General features: G+C 37.5%; 1 protein-coding gene across 2 annotated transcripts in view; it reads left to right on the forward strand.

The window, feature by feature from the left end:
• Nucleotides 1-7,753, forward strand: part of PREX1 (phosphatidylinositol-3,4,5-trisphosphate dependent Rac exchange factor 1) — a 176,320-nt gene extending 168,567 nt beyond the window's left edge. For both annotated transcript variants that reach the window (XM_052788254.1, XM_052788262.1), the window contains exons 34-40: nucleotides 240-383; nucleotides 1,036-1,150; nucleotides 1,598-1,664; nucleotides 2,405-2,592; nucleotides 3,313-3,415; nucleotides 3,973-4,040; nucleotides 6,278-7,753. In XM_052788254.1, the coding sequence (XP_052644214.1) occupies nucleotides 240-383; nucleotides 1,036-1,150; nucleotides 1,598-1,664; nucleotides 2,405-2,592; nucleotides 3,313-3,415; nucleotides 3,973-4,040; nucleotides 6,278-6,320 (728 nt within the window). In that variant the 3' untranslated portion in view covers nucleotides 6,321-7,753. The remainder of the gene's footprint in view (nucleotides 1-239; nucleotides 384-1,035; nucleotides 1,151-1,597; nucleotides 1,665-2,404; nucleotides 2,593-3,312; nucleotides 3,416-3,972; nucleotides 4,041-6,277) is intronic.
• The last annotated feature ends 8,812 nt before the right edge of the window (nucleotides 7,754-16,565 follow it).

A 16,565-nucleotide genomic window follows, 5' to 3' on the forward strand; every position in this document is an offset into this window, starting at 1 on the left:
GGATTTTAATTATTAACCACATTTATTGTATTAGCATCAAACATTACGCTAGGTCATGCTGTGTATCTTCTTAAGTATAATATTTCAGAGCCTGCATTCTCTCAATAAAAGCTCTCCCTTATTCATCTAATGGTGGAGATGTGAAATGTCATTATCTAATATAGCAAACTCAGATAGCAATGGTTTCGCATTGCTCCTGCTGTGGTAAAGCAGCAAGTGTTTTATCTTTATTTCTCCAGATACTCATGTCTTCTACCACATCGAAGGAAGTCGTCAGGCCTTGAAGGTTATCTTTTATCTTGACAGCTACTACTTCTCCAAACTGCCTTCTCGGTTTCAGAATGGGGGAAGCTTGAAACTGCACACGGTGCTCTTTACAAAAGGTGTCTATAAAAAGCTTTCTTGAGAAAAATAAGCTAACTGGTGATGCTGAAAGATTCAAAATAAAGAATGACCATGAAGGTCTTAACATAGTGCAGCTGAGAACTACAGGCATATTTAAGAAGCAGATGTTTCTATTCTAGAGAGACCTGGGAAGTGCTAGATTTTAGAATAAGGCACAGTCATGACAGCAAGATATGCCTGTTTGGGGCTTTTTTTATGCCTTCCTGTAAAGGCCATAGAGACATTATATTAGACTACATGCACAATCTGATCTAGTATGGTATCAGGAGATGTTCCCAGGCTACAGAGAAGTGTTTTTAAAAGCATACACCATGACAGAATCATCTGGGCTGGAAATTGACTTGATAACCAAATATTCACAACAAAATACAATACAGGAAATTTCCTTCAAGGGGATATTAGTGGGGAGTAATTGCTGTTAGATAGAACTGCTTTCTGTGAAGCTCACCTTTATGATACTATCACTATATTCCCATACTGGGAAATCCATTAAATTTATGCAGTAACAGAATCAGCCTTGACATGATCCAACAGTCATTTGCTGAGCAGTGACATGATATAGAGATAAATAAATAAATGAATGAAAAGAAAACTAATAACATAGGTTTAGTAAAATGTTTTCTTCTTCAGCTCTGGAGAGTATGGAGGGGCAATCACAACCAGCTGGCTCATCTCTAGAAGAACTTCCACAGCAAATTAATGGTATTTCACTTGAAAAAGTGCAGCAATATTACCGTAAACTCAGGTATTTCATGCTTCTTCCTTGCCTTAAAACACATTGAAAAGAGCATTCCTCGCTAAAGACCTTAAAATTTAATGAAAAAGAGATTCCGTTCCTGATGGTTCCTTGTACAAATATGATTTTTGGAGATTCTCATTGTGTGGGAAACCTGTTAATTTTCTTCCCACAGTTAAGCTTGTTCTGAAGTAGTGCACTGTACCGTATGAAATTCCCATCTAATTTGACTTCAGAACTTTGTGCAGAGCTAAAATTACATAAAAAAGGGGGGTTGGAGTATTTTAGTACAGACTCTGTAAATTACTGCAATCAAAATGGTTCAATAAGAAAGCAGATCTTGAAGCACAAGATTTTTAGCATAGCCTTCTCAAATGTTTTAGACAAGATAGTATACATATATGTGCTTGAAATGTGACACACCAACTAATGTAGTCGTTGCTGGCCTTTTTGCAGGACATTTTACCTAGAGAGATCAAACTTGCCCACTGATTCCAATACTACTGCAGTGAAGATTGACCAGGTATTGTTATTGTGTTTATTTCTGCAATAAACTATCTCATAGAAATATTATTTCTACATCTCTAAAATCCCAGTCATGGGATACCCATATGGCAGACCTGTACAAACCCAAACGTCATTTAAAAAATGTTCCCTACCCTAAAGAAGTGATCTGAATTTCTCTGAAGCTTGGCTACAGTTCCTTTGTTTCACAGAAAATGTGTAGAACCCAGGTAGACACAAAACCCTTAACTTAGGCACTAATAAGACTCCATGTCACCCTGACTGCCCCTGCTAAATACGGTATCTGACGTTAGACAGAATGAATTAATTTTCCCACAGATGCATGAAAATGAACAAAGCTTTGTTCACAGTTACAGAAGAAAACAACACAAAAACAGTACTTCCCAGCATCTCATGTAAAGGCAGTCTGTCTAACTGGGGCAGGTGACATACGTGAATATATGCATGTAAGGCATTAAATACTACTGCGGGGAAGACAAAATCAGAGACTATCTTTGCAATGGTAATATACATTGTAAACAGCTTATGTGATTTGTAATAATTGCAAAAAATTGCCCCAAGCCTAAGTAATTGTATTTTCCCACTCCAAAGTTCATATATATTCTAAATAGTTGTTACTGTGTGGCAGTCACTCTTCTTTAGATTATTGTGCTTAGACATAGGATAAAGAACTGTAAATGTCTTTATAACTGAAGGTGTAAGTATACCATTGATGCATTTTTTTATTGCTTTGTTTAGCTTATTCGCCCCATTAATGCAATGGATGAGCTTTGCAGGCTGATGAAGTCTTTCATTAATACAAAACCAACCCAGTCAGGCTATTCTAGCAGTAACACCTCAGGAGCTGGCCTGCTACCTATATCCTCTGAGCTCTGTTATCGACTTGGAGCCTGTCAGATTACAATGTGTGGCACTGGGATGCAGAGGTGAGATTTTTAAAACCTGTGTTTTACTGCTGCGATGAGAACTTTTGTCCTTTCTAGAGATTTGAGCAATATTTTTGATTCTGTTCAAAGCAATGGAAAGGTAGATTGTAAGGGAATATATTAAGGATCTAAATCTACTGCCATCTTTATTTTAGGGTAGGTTGTGACTTTTAATACTTTTGTTAATAATTAGTATTGACACACAAACTTTTTTATGTTTCAGTGCATCAACCAATGCAACTGAGCAATCTCATTGCATATTACTTTCAGCCAACATTGTCTTCAGTCGCACACTTGAAAATGTAGGAGGTTGCTCAAAAATAGCTTTAGAATCTTGGTGTGTGCAAGCATTGATTCCAAACACAGCACTGTTCTTCCAGTGTCTCAAAACCATTGAGTAAAGATAAGATTCATTTGTGAATAACTTTATATGAATGCAGAAGAACTTTATATGAATGGAGAGACTGCAGAAGAGCAGTGAAACATAGCCTTGTAGTAATGATGCTGGAGACTCAAATAATTGCAGTATCTAGGTGTAATGAGACTAGAAATGCAGGACTGAGGTCGTTTTATAGTTTCGTAAGTGAAAAAACTAAAAAAGTAAATATAAGAACACTAGCTAACAGAAGTCATATTTAACAGATAAATGTCCTGTACATACCTATTTATACATTTTTAAATATGATCTGTGATTTTAATATCTCTTGTTCCCATGTTCAGAAGTACATTGAGTGTGTCCCTAGAGCAAGCAGCCATACTGGCTCGAAGTCATGGACTTTTGCCTAAGTGTATCATGCAAGCTACAGACATCATGCGAAAGCAAGTAAGTATTTGGATGTATGTCTGCTGCATGCCACCATTTTCATTCCAGCAACATCATTGTACAAACACCAGTTTATTTTGACGTGGCACTGTATTTTGTGTGCTACAAACCCATATAGCCAAACTTCTATCAATGTCTGAATAGCTACACATATATTTGACAGGAACAAATTAACTTTTGCATGTACAGCCATTACAGCAATTAAAATAAATGCCTCAGTGTACATTATTTAAAGTGTGTGCCTTGATGGTTAGAACGTAGAGACTATCCAGTATATTTAAGACAATTTCTGTAAATAAAAAAATGAAGTCTCAGTCACAGTGTTAAATAGTAGAAATTCCCTAGTGCTAGACAGCAGTGCTTGTAAAGTGCTTTGGGACTAATTCCATCTTTTAAGTAAACACAGATGACTAATGTATCCATCCAATGGATTCCAAATCTTCTAAAAGTAGTTAATGGATTCTCAAATAGAAACCATCCTCCCATTATAATATTTTCCCCTAAGGATCAGGTGCTTTATCAATACTGTCAGTACCATAAATTCTCTGTTTCCTTAGGGACCAAGGGTTGAACTCTCTGCCAAGAATCTGAAAGTGATGGACCAAATGCCACAGTGTGCACCTCGGTAGGTTATTATGTGTTATGCTTTTTATCTGAGTGCTGGTTTTATGTTTCTGTAACAGTTGTGGAGGTCCTGTTAGAACCAAAGATCTCCTTAGTAGCAGTAGTGGAAAAAAGAAAAAATTCCTGTTCTTTTTTCTCACTGTACTAAACTAAGTGCATTGTAATCAGCTTTGCTGCTTACATTTTGCAGATCATTAACTTCAAAGGTTTCTGCACTTTCTGAATAAAACATAACTGCTCAGACAGAAGGGTCTTCTGTGGACAGTTGCTGTGACTTGGCAAAGCTAGTGATTGACAGCCATCTGTGGAATGCTTAGAAAGAAAAATTACTGAATAGCAAATCTGACTGCAGATATGCAAAGATAATTCAAAGGCTAATATTATTGTGTGCTTAGAAGAGCTTGACTGTTTAGTTATGGCAGAGCAAATTTAAGAGCAAGCACTTCAAGTCAGAGTAACCATACAGTAATGCAGCTCTAAGGAAGAGGAGTTGCCCAGGGTTATATATGTTTTTGTCTAGAAGACAACTTTGAAAAGCACTGTACATTTGTGAATCCTACTCCACCTAACGGGAGCTAGAGATGTTCATCATCTCTCTCTGCAGGATAAGAATACCTTTAATTTTAAGAAAAGTATCTCTTTCTGGCCAATTGCCTCCGATTTCATATATCAGAGAGAAGAGAATATTCTTTAATAAACTGTCACACAGCATTTTCCCACAATGGTAGGAACAAATGCTCGTGGTTTAGATGACAATATATACAGAATCAGTCTGTACAAACATCAGAGAAACTTCTGATTCTGCTCTTGTTAATGGCATTGTTTACATGAAGGCAAAACAGTTCTGGCATGCAGGAATCAGCACCAGAAAAGATCCAGTAAAGTCTATGCCATCCTTTCAGATAGAGCTAGTGTATTTGCTAGTGCTAGGGTCCTCCAAAGAACATACTAGTTCAGTGTCAAGAAGACTTCCTTAAAACAGTGGTATCTTATTCACCCATTAAGACTTCTGAGTTAGTCTAAACAAGCCCTGACTCTTTTCTTTTTTCTTTTTTTTCTTCCTATCTGCTCCTCAAAATTTTTATGGGAAATTATTTTAAACTTTAGAGACTGTGACGATGCTTACTCTAACAGTCTGGCCTTGGTTTATTTTCTCAAAGACCTTAAAAAGAATATTTTGCATTTAGAACCTTATCCTTCTGTTGGATTGTAATTGCTATTTCAAAAAGGAATAAAACAATAGTCAGTGTTGGTTTTTGTACCATGTCCCCAGTATGAACACCAGTGTTTGAGCAGCATGGTTATTTTGCCTTGTTAATGGCTGTACATTACTTTGGTTCCGTTTTTATGACCATAACAGCATGCTATGTTCAAAAAGAAACAGCTTTACAAACAAATCGTAAGCTAAGGCATTTCTCTTCTTTCGTGTACACTCTAAATCACAATGACAAACTCCAGGACTGTTTACTGGGATTATTTCAGGGCAATAAAGTTCAGATACATGTGTTCCTACTGGGTTCCATCATCATAATGTGAAATAAAACTGAGCAAAGTTAAAAAGAGAGCTGGTGAATTAATGTTAAATCTCAGGATTTTATTTCCTAGCATTGAGGTTTGTCAAACTCTGTAGTAGCAGTCTTGAAAGAGAAGTTGTAAAAGACTTGAGTTTATGCAAATGTAAAGTAGAAAAAGCCAAGATAAAGCTACCACAAACGGTCATATATATGAATGACAGTCAAGATGCACTTAGGTTTAACCACTGGCCTCAATTTGCTGATCTTGTGATTCAAAAAATTTCTCTGAAAACATAAATACTAATTTTAAAGTTTGTTAAACCATGCCAACAAGCAAGTAAGTTCTTTTATCTGTTTGGTATCCCAATCTGTATGGGGGTGAACTCTTTTGTTCAGGAAAAATGCTGAACTGGGTTTAGAACAAAAGAAAAAGAGAAAGAGAAAAGGGACTGTTGAAGACCCAAATTGGGCCAAAGTTAAAAGGGAGTGATGGAAAGTCTCAAAGAGTATTTAAACGATGAATGTAAATACTTTAGTTAATAAATCACTAGTGGCACTTCTAAATTTGCAATTATTAAAATTAAAAATAGTGGTATTCTTGATACTGGATTACCTCTAAAGCTTGCAGAATGATAAAGGAGAAGTTGACTCTCATATACTGTGCCAGTAACTTTATGTATCATCCTTATGATATTTAATACCATACTCTTCATCTGCCTTAAAGACTCTATAGGTTGTGCCAGCCACCTACAGATGGGGATTTATAAAAGTGAGAGAGGCACCTACTTTGCAGCATCGTTAAAGCATTCAGCTATGAGCAGCCCTGTCTGAGGACCCACTCTAACTGACACTGATGGCGCTGAATCCAGAGAGGACGAGATATTGCTCCGGTTTAGTAGGATATGAACCTGCTGGACCCAGGCACCAAGAATCTGCCTTTGAACTCCTGCAGCATGTGCAGGGATTCCTGTATTGCTTTGACTTCTTGAAGAAATTCTTGAAACAACCACCACAGAGCTAAGATGGATGTTACTGCCATTTGCTAGATGCCTGGAAAAGTGACAATTGTATTTCAAGAGAGCGCAGTTTTCCCTGATGACTTGTTTGTGCTGCCACCTAAAAGTTGTGGACTTCAAGATATGGATTGGTTAAGAAAATCCAGAATGACACGTATCTCTCTCCCTGTACTGCATCTGGCATCCATTTAATTGCCAGCGTAATTTTGGTCAGCATCCTTGAGCAGTACCTTCATAAACACCACTTTTTCATTAACTGACCTGCACTTTTGAACAACGAATAGCACAATCTATGGTTTATTCAAATATGAACACAAAGAATTTCTTCTGGAGTAATTTTCCACTTCAGCCCAGTGAGAACCAATCTCTCTATGCTGCAGAGTATACATTCCATAATACTTCTTAACATTACTTCATTTTACTTACTGTAGCTTTCAGGTTTTTGATTAACTCTTTTTGCTAATGCCCTATTATGTACTCTGGAAATACAGTAATATTTAAGAGGAGAGATTGGGAGTGAAGGATTTTAAAGGAAACTTTACAAAGGAAAAATACAGTCTTATAATCTGATTATTTGAACAGATGTAGTTTTTAAAACAGGTCAGAAGAACTATACTTATTTATGTGGAGTGGAATATGTGTTTTCGATCATGTTATTATATATACAAGATTTAAATAAAAATTATATTGTTTAAAATGGGACCAATATGCTGGCAATTACACAGCTACTCCCAGTTTACTGAAAAAAATCTACATTATTTAAAATCATTCAATATTTAAGTAGTCTTTAATACAGTTATTAAGATGTATTAGGGATGCTTTTAAGTTAAAAGAAAAAAGGAATCGTGTATATAATGTACTTTATTTTTTCTTGTTTGAAAAATTGTTCTCCATTCTGTCAGTATTATCCTAAGCACAGTAATTTTTTCCAAATTACTGGCTGAAACTAATTGAAACATGTCAGCAGTCTCAGGACAGAAATAATGTTCTTTTGGAGTGAGTGCCTTAATATGACCACCCCTCCCTCACGAATTTCAGTCATAGCAGGTGTCACTAGAAGGGTGTATTGGAAACTTACCGTTCCTCCACAGCCTCATTTAAAACAATTCATAGTTAGGAGATCCAGAAGCGCTTTGCAGTGATGTATATTCTAGAAAATAAAGGTTTGGGGTTTTTATTTCTGATGTTGTTTGTTCTCTAGCTGGCTTAATTTTTTTTTATTAATATCCAAACCGACTCAAAAACTAAAAGTAAGACTTTTTCCATTTGGATATGAAGGTCTTGTAAATTTTTTAATCTACACTTCAACACAAAATGGCTTATGACAAAGTTTGGGGATGCAGATTGTTCTGAATTTTGTCTCTTAATTTTTAAACTTTTTTTTTCTTCACTCACAGACTGAAGTAATTTTGGGGAAGGAACATGTTTTGTTTACTCTCTTACTTTTAACTGTTTCCTCTGACCTACAGCAACCTGTTGCAGGGAACTAGGACAACCCATCACTTGCCAGCTGTTGAATACAGGGGTTTGTTACTGAGTATCCATTTTGTACTGCAGCCGGATGAGCAGATCATTATTTCAATGCACTTTTTGTTAATTTTGGAAGATTCTTGCCATTTGCTGTTTGAAGAAGAAATGAATGTTTCTTTACTGAATCCTCAACTTAAAATGTACTTAGTATTGTAAGAACTGTAGGAACACCCAAAAATAAAAAAAACCACGTAGGCCAAGATCCTCGCTTTGTCTACATCAGCTCTGTTTAGCGGAACTGCAGCAATTTACAGCCTGGTGAGGATCCTGGCCCACAATTACGCAGTCACTGCATAAAGATGCATAGAAGAGTTTCTAAGGGCATTTACACTGTGCACTGTTTTACATTGAACTGTATATGTTATTCTCATTGAAAACATGATAGAAGTTTTTATTATTAAAAGTTGGTTTATATTATAAGAAAAGAAGGTATGATCTTCTTTTTCTGTTATACCCTTTAGTTCCTTAGCTCTCTAAGTTCTGTTGAACAGTTTAAGTTCTGATATTTGTATGGAGCTATGAGGTGTCGGAAGTTTAAACTGTAAGGGAAAAGTTGTTTTCGATATCAGCTCAAACTGGCAGTGTAGTGCTAAACTCTTCCCGTTTGTGCACTGTTGGCTACAGATGTAGATTCACTGAAGACTTCCTATTAAACTAGAAAAGAAAAACTGCTTTGGTGCTGTAAAATTGCAGGGTTTGAATCCAGTGCTGGAAAAAACAGGTTCAAGTGGAAAATAAGAGGGCAATGTACAAGCCAACCTGCAAAGTAAAGAAAATAGATCAGGTCTGCAGAATTTCCATGGCTAAAAAGCAAAGTAAGAATTGGGCTTCCCACAACCGAGCAAGTGCAGGTTTCATAGATCCTGAGCATCTGATAGACTGGAAGTGTGGAAAATATGGAAAACACAGTCAAGATGGAGAAGATGGAAACTAGCAGCATGATGATGAGATGTGTAAGCACCTGGCTAAAGGAAAGAAAGCAACACTGAAAAGAAATTGGGGGTTGGGCAGCAGATGCAAGTGCACTTTCTTATATATTAGTCTTGTAACTGAATTTGCTTAGCATTTTCATTAATCACTGAAACAGATACTATAAGGCTGGTGTTGATGTTAAGTTGGGAGGCACTAATCTAGAGGAGGATCAGGGTGCATGCACAAAAAAACCCCCTAGAAGACTCTGAACACTGAATGGGATGAAATGAATGGGATGAAGTTTTACAGTACAAATATTAGCTCATGCACTTGAAGATTAAACAAAGTATTTTGCTATATTTCTTGTTAATTGATAATAAAAGGCCCTTGGTCATAGAGTTTGTCACAAGATGAGTCAGATGCAATTTGATAGAATCGTGAAAGCTCAGCCTGCACTAGGAGAAAAATTTCCAGTTGGGATGGAGAAGTATTTAAGCCACTGTGCAGAGGCCAAATAATTAAGTGAAATTGCAGTAGCTAGATGTTGAGGAAAGATACTAAAATGGTATCAATAAAGTGGATGCAATTCTGCAAGGTATGGCCAGGAGAGCTTGATTTATTTAGCCTAAGACACAAGTACCACTGATGTCTTTATAAGAAGATAATAAAGAGAACGGTAAAGACAGTTCAACCTAAAAATAAATATAGCCACAAGGAGAAAAAGGAGTACAAGCAGTCAGGGATAAATACTGGCTGAAAATTGTTCTGGACCCTAGAAACTTTTTTTCCCAATCAGGCTCTGACAAAAAAGAAAGAACTTTTACAAAGGGGCTTGTAAAAGATGAAGCAGTGGTGCCTAGAGTCACAAGAGAGCCTCCCTCTGAGGGGGACAAGGCAGCCCTTCCCAGTCCAGCCCCATTTGGCTGCAGAAGCTGTATTTGACAGGAGATAGTGTGAACAGTTCCTGCATTGTCTGATTTTGTCCATGGCATTTGCAAAGGTGCAGACTGCTTTTCAAATCCAGGCCTTGGCTATCTGTTAGCATTAGAAATTTTCATATTCCAGTATTCATTTGCAGACTGAAATACTGGGATTTTTAGATGAGAAACCACAGATTTAGACAAATACACATCTTGTGTCCATTTAGAATAAAAAACATTGAAAAGAAAAATCCACCTGGACTCTGGCAAATCCTTTTTCCTCTGTCATATTTTCTTATCAGCAAATGGTGTTAATTTGGGAATATTTTGAGCACAAGTTATTTCATGGTTCTGAATTGATTTGAAGATAAAAACCACTTAAGGCCTAACAATCAGAATTTCAATGTAAAAATAATTTGAAACACTCCTGCTTCCGTAACAGCATATATAGTATTTCATCTGTCATAACAATCGGCATTATAAGTGTCTGACACAGCTTCTAAGCACCTGGTCATTGTTCATTGGTAAAAGGGGAAAAAACCTACCCCTAACACAACAAACGGCTCATGAAACCAACTCACTCAGAAAAGCACATAGCACATAGACTTACTGATAAGGTATCATTGATTAATCAAATTCCCCAGTACAATTTGTATCTAAAACTAGTATTTGTGTAGCACTAGAGTGTTCAAGTATGAAGTTCAAATTTGCCATTCAGAGAAGTCTGCAGTAGCTATTTATCTTAACAGGGAAGAAAAGCCTTCAAACAGCAAAAGGTATTTTTCCCACTTTTTAGAATGAGAGTCCTGGCTTTGATTAGCAACAAGAAACCATTGTGGTGCCATTGGGTTCTGATCCTTCTGTTCCTTCCTATGCAAAAATCCTTTCTGTTTCATGTTAACTAACTTTGTGCAATAGCAGTTTTCATGGTGCTGTCGCAGCATCACCACACTACATCGCTAAAGGACACTTTGTTTAATATAAACTGAAAAAATTCTAGTGTCCTCAAGTCCGAGCACTCAGTCTCACCATGCCCAACTTCCTTTGCTATACTGAGCAATTAACTTTTCTTCCCTGCTACAGTTTGAGGAGGGAACTGGGGAACTACTTTTTTACCACTGGTATTGTGAAGATTCAAAGGAGAGAAAATGTAAACTTCTTTGAAAACTGACAGTGCTTTACATATATAATAATATAGTTCTAATGACTTGAAAAACAGGAAACTAGACAGAAAAAAGGATAAGCATCACAAAGACATATGTAAAAATCTCTGCTTTTAAGTCCCATAAATATATTAACTGAGAGCACTCGGTATAAGGAAAGATGACCGAGTATATTTTTGATGTACTTGCTCTGCCCCATACCAGGATTCAGAAGTGCTATCCATTAATACCATCAAGGAACCTAATTTAACATAACTCTTTTTGTTAGGGAAAAAGAACAAACTCATATTTTTGTGTGAAGTTTCTTCAGACTCCCTTCTCTTCAGCAGTTCCTACTTCGATTTGAAGAATATCAGAATTCAGAACATAAGTAAATGTTAGGTGAAATATTTTAAAAATATGGTCTTGGCAAGAGGATATTCAATTTGGATTTCAGAGTAGCACCTTTTAGTTAGTAAAAGAATTGATAATTCTTTTATCACACAGTTTGGCATGAGGATAATACTGTTTATTTAAGGTCCTTCCAATTGTCAGCATATATACCCTGAGAATCAGGCTCTGATGCACTGTTGCAATCAAGTGTACCAGAAGAAAGATTTGTTGGTACCTGGACCCTAATCAGTTGAATGGGTTATGCTTTTGTATCCTGAAGCCTACATTGGCTTCAGTGCTGAATTAAAGACAAAGGACCCGATTATCTTAGAACAATAAGTTTGCTTTTTCATATTTAACCTTTCACAGATGTTTCTAGATGAGCTAAGACCACAAGATGAAAATCACTGCACTAGTACAATGCCATAGAACAAATAACTCACTCATTGAAGAGTACAGAGGACTTCTGAAAGGCCTTTATTTTTGCCCTTTTTACAAAGGGTAGGAATGGCCACAGTAATCTGAGCATAGGCCAAATTTAAGAGGCTTTTAAAAGTTAATTGATGATCAGCTATAGGCACTTAAGTAAGATTGCTATAGCATCACTGCATTTACAGCTCATTTTGCACCTAAGATCAACTACCTCATCTGGGCAGGGGGGGAAATTCTGAAATGACGTGAGTTGTATAGTATGTTTTTGCATGAAACAGAACTTTTCATGGTTTTAGGAAAATGCTCCAGAGATGATATTTTTATATCAGTTCATAAGATTGGCATTTTCAAATGTTTTGTAAAAAGTAAAAATGTACAGAATATTTGAGAGGGTTTTTCCAGTTAGGTTTGAGGGATTCTAGTGTACTAATAGTGTTACATTTCTTCTTCAAGTTTCTGTATTTTTAAGTAAGCATATGTATCCTGCATTACGATAAAAGTCTTAATATAATTTGTTCAGCTTTTTGTGTTGTGTCGTCTAATCCATGTTGTCATTCTAGCATTACTGATCTGTGTGTGTTTGGTATACTGTATGCTCAGTGTCTGTCGGAGTTGACATCAAGCCATTCAGAAAACGCTGCCCAGATGGTCATAACAATGTGTCTTCTATCAGACAGGATTCAGAGTACTCTTCTTGGGTTTGGAAGGTCGAAAGGTATCTGAACAGGAAACATTTCTGTTGGGTTATTAAAAATACTTGGGCTATTTCTTTAAGACGAACCTTTTGAACTTCAAGAAGATTGAGAGAAGTAAAAAGAAAACTATTTGATGGTCAAATCCTTTTTTGTTTTGTGGGACAAGGGACAATCAAAAGAGCTCTTTCCTGCTGTGTGCAAACTGCATTCTGTCTTTATAGGGCATGAATTAAAGAATTAGTTCTCTTTCCCCTCCTCTGCAGAAAGACGGACAAAACCTGGAGCCAGGAAAATGCGTTGCTGCCTTTGATTTCCCCAACCGTGCATCTAAAATTTCCCTTGACCCTGAAACTGAGACAGGTCCTGAGTTTTCTCTCAGACTATTAAACTCAGCTTTATATGTTCTGACACTTATTCAGAATACCAGAATTGGTTACAACTTTTATAATGTCCATGGTGTATGTGTTGCATCAAGTGCACAACAATCCAGCAGGAAGAATGAGGAAGTTCTGGACAGCCAGCCAGACTTACCTAATCACCTTACTCTACTCATAAATGCCTCTTGCCTTTGATGATACACTCAGCTTGTCAGTGCTGTCAGCTGTCTTTGAAATGGGAACTCTCCGTTTTCCTGTCTATCCAGGGGCTTATATGTGGGGAGACTTTCCATTCACTGAAAGAATCAACTGAAGAGATTAAAGCTGCACACCTGAAAGGGTTCAATAGATTTCCAAGAAGGAAGAGAATAACATAAGAGTGAAATCCCTTCATGCATGCCTCTGATCAAGATAATATGATTTGAGCTTCCTTCTCTTTATAGCAACAGAGAGAAACATCTCAAAGGAGACATTCAAGAACAGTTTTGTTTGTGGCTTCCCATGTGGTGAAAACTGAACTTCTCTTTTGTCCCATTATTGCATGTTGAGATGTTAGGTTTTGGTTCTTAGCCAAAATCACCCTGTCAGATTCCCAAAGTCTAGTAGCCTGAACAGTATTATAAGGCAAGGAGAAGCCTCTAGTTTTTAATGGTGGTTTAATTTCCACTTCACTTGCAAGAACTTAAAGAGGTGCTACTGGTTCAGCAGCTCCTGAATAAGAGACCTGTTTCAGCCTTAAAAGAGTTGAATATATGACACTGGGACAGAAACCAAAAGAGAAACAAACTAAGCCAACATCTCATAGATAGTAGCAATAACAGGCTACTCTCCAAGCAATAAGTTAGGCTGGAGAAAACAACAGAAATCAGAGAATAAGGCAGTTGGTGCATGTCTCCCCTCTCTCACTAACAAGTTATGCAGAGCTGTGTGGTCACACCTTAAGTTTTAGGAGATATTATTCTGTTTCAGAGGCTAATTCTCCTACATAAGAGGAAGAAGAAATCAGAAAATTAAGGTAAATGGGCATAAGGAATTCAAATTAAGGAACAGAGACCTCAACTAGTAAGCTTTCCTTCTGAGGGTAATGCAGATCATGAAGGGGCCATTGAAGTAGTCTTACAGAGTGCATTAAGATCCCTAGCCCAAGGTTTCTCAACCCAACATTTCCCACTTACTTTATCAGCATTGGTTTTTATAAAGTTCCTGTCCTTTTCCCTGGTGAATTTGACTGACTTTCTTTCCAGCCTGCTTTCTCCTTTGATCCTAATCACCTGGGCAATCAGCTAGTCACTAGAAAAGGAACTAACTGCTTGCTTATTGTAAATCAATTGAGATGTCTGCCCTTTTTTCGTTTTGCTGTTCAGGCAGGATGAGGGGCAGGGACTGTAACAGTGCCGGTTCTTTGCCTTAGAGTCTTAACAGCATGTTCAATAGCCTGGACTCATAAGCTGTCTTGAGCGAAGAACAAATAGCACCAGGGAATCTTCAAAATGAGAATTTGTACTAGTACTCCCAGTACAAACCCCATCCATGGCTTACATAGAAGTGATGTGAAGTAAAATTCTGCCGCCTTAGAACAATAGAGCAAAAGAGTAAGCAATCCCCGTTCAGAGCAATAGGAACTATTTTTAGAAGGTCTTTGACAACTCTTTTTCCTTGTACAGCTACCAGTAACAGTGGCTCACCCAGGGGCACGCTGCTGCTGCTGCGAGTGCCAAGGGGCAATGCTTAAGACCTGCTGACAAACTCTGCATGCTGCGCTTGCTGTCTGCTCTCAGCTCACCAGCTGCTGCGATCGTTTGCAGGGAGACAGCTGCAGCCCAACCAGACCAGGACCAGGGCACCCCAGAGACCACCTGCATCCAAACTTGCCCTATAGGGAGACCTAGACTTTAAATCTGCCAGGATAGGGGCTGCCCACCTCCTGCAGGCACAAGTATACAGGAGGAAATTTTGGGAGGAAGACACAGTACTTGTCCTCTTTGCCCAGTCTCCACCTGGGCACTACATTATGCTAGGCAGTTTTTTGCTACAGCTGACATATGGCCTTAGTCTTCAGTGTTATTTCCAATTCTCTTTTTTTTTTTTTTATTGTTGTCCTGTGCTCATTAAAAGGCTGAGAGTACTCTTCAGTGATTAACTGTTTTTGCCTTACAGATAGCTTTCTATTAAGATAAATGTCTGTCTGTCTTGTATGGGTTGTTCTGTTTTACACTGACAATTTAAGGAATACATTATGATTTCCCGCTGTTAAGCAGCAAACAACAGTTACTCCAGGCTTATCCATTCATACCTACATAGCTTCAATAAAATATCTCCCCCCCCCTATTTCAGGTCATTCCATTTATGCAGAGAAAGGTGATGTTTGGACAATGTGTTTGCTACATTGAACATCTCAGTTTCTATTTTCAGTTGTGTTCTCTTTATCCCAAGCTCTAGCGAATGGCTGACAGTATTTTGAGTCAGTACAAAATACTACCTTCTCTATGGAGCAAAAAGAACAAAGATTACCTTTTTGCTGGTTTTCCTTCACAATTTAAATGATTCCTTGTTGAAACTGTAGTTCTGTTAATTTTTCAATCAAGGAAGCTGTGTCCAGTTCTGCCTGTGATTAAGATGGATTCTCTGAGGAGCAAAAAGATGAGAAGGGTAAAACCGATTAAGTGTAAAAATGTAGGCTGAACAGGAAATGTTCCTAAAAGTATTGTCAATAAAATGACAGTAGAATCCCTTAGGTGGAGTCCTGATCACCTGGGACTTACAAAGCGCGCACACTGAGTGAGCAAAATCGAGCTATTGAATTAGCTGCAGGAACAAGGGGTAAAACCCATGGGTTATACTAGTCAGTAAGTTACATGATAGTTATAATAATCCCATCGGGGCTTAAAATCTACTATAAGAAAAATTACCAATCTATTAATGTCATTTTTCTTAATATATCATATAGGACCACTTAGCCATTGGGTTAAACTCTTTATAGTTACATATCAAAAAGGTAGTCCTTTCCCAAAGGCATTTACTGTCCAAAAGTTTGGCAAGTTTTTTGGAGGGTGTTGGTATTCTCCCCAGTTCCTGACAAAGGAGGCTAGGTAGTATAGACAAGCTAGACAAAAAACCAACAAAACCAGTCCTATAGCTGTAAGGCTATATATTCCAGGACCAAATCCTGAACAAATTGCTCAGATTCTCTAGCCATTTCCAACTTGATTGGAAAGCAAGCAATAAACCTCCTGATTCTTACACTTCTAAACTGACCTAAACTGTTCCCTAGCCTGTTCCAGTTTGTCTCAATACAGCTATTTGTTTTAGGATACTTTTTCTTCAGCTGACTCTCCTTTTGCCAATAATTAAAAGTAGTTAGCAGCTCTCTGGTTAGTGTGAATTGCAAACAGTTACAGCTACTTTTCCTGTCAACCTGGAGAAGCTGAACTGCCACTAAATAGGGCTGCTTTTTCTAAGAAGTCAAAGCTCCCTCAGAGCTCTTTAACCACCCCTTCTGGTAGTCATGATTCACCATTTGAAAAATACTTCTCCATGCCAAACTAATGACTCATTTTGTAAAATGTCAATTAATGCCCTGCAGAGTCTGCAAAAA

The sequence above is a fragment of the Harpia harpyja genome, chromosome 1 (genome assembly GCF_026419915.1).
Source record: "Harpia harpyja isolate bHarHar1 chromosome 1, bHarHar1 primary haplotype, whole genome shotgun sequence".
NCBI lineage: Eukaryota > Metazoa > Chordata > Aves > Accipitriformes > Accipitridae > Harpia > Harpia harpyja.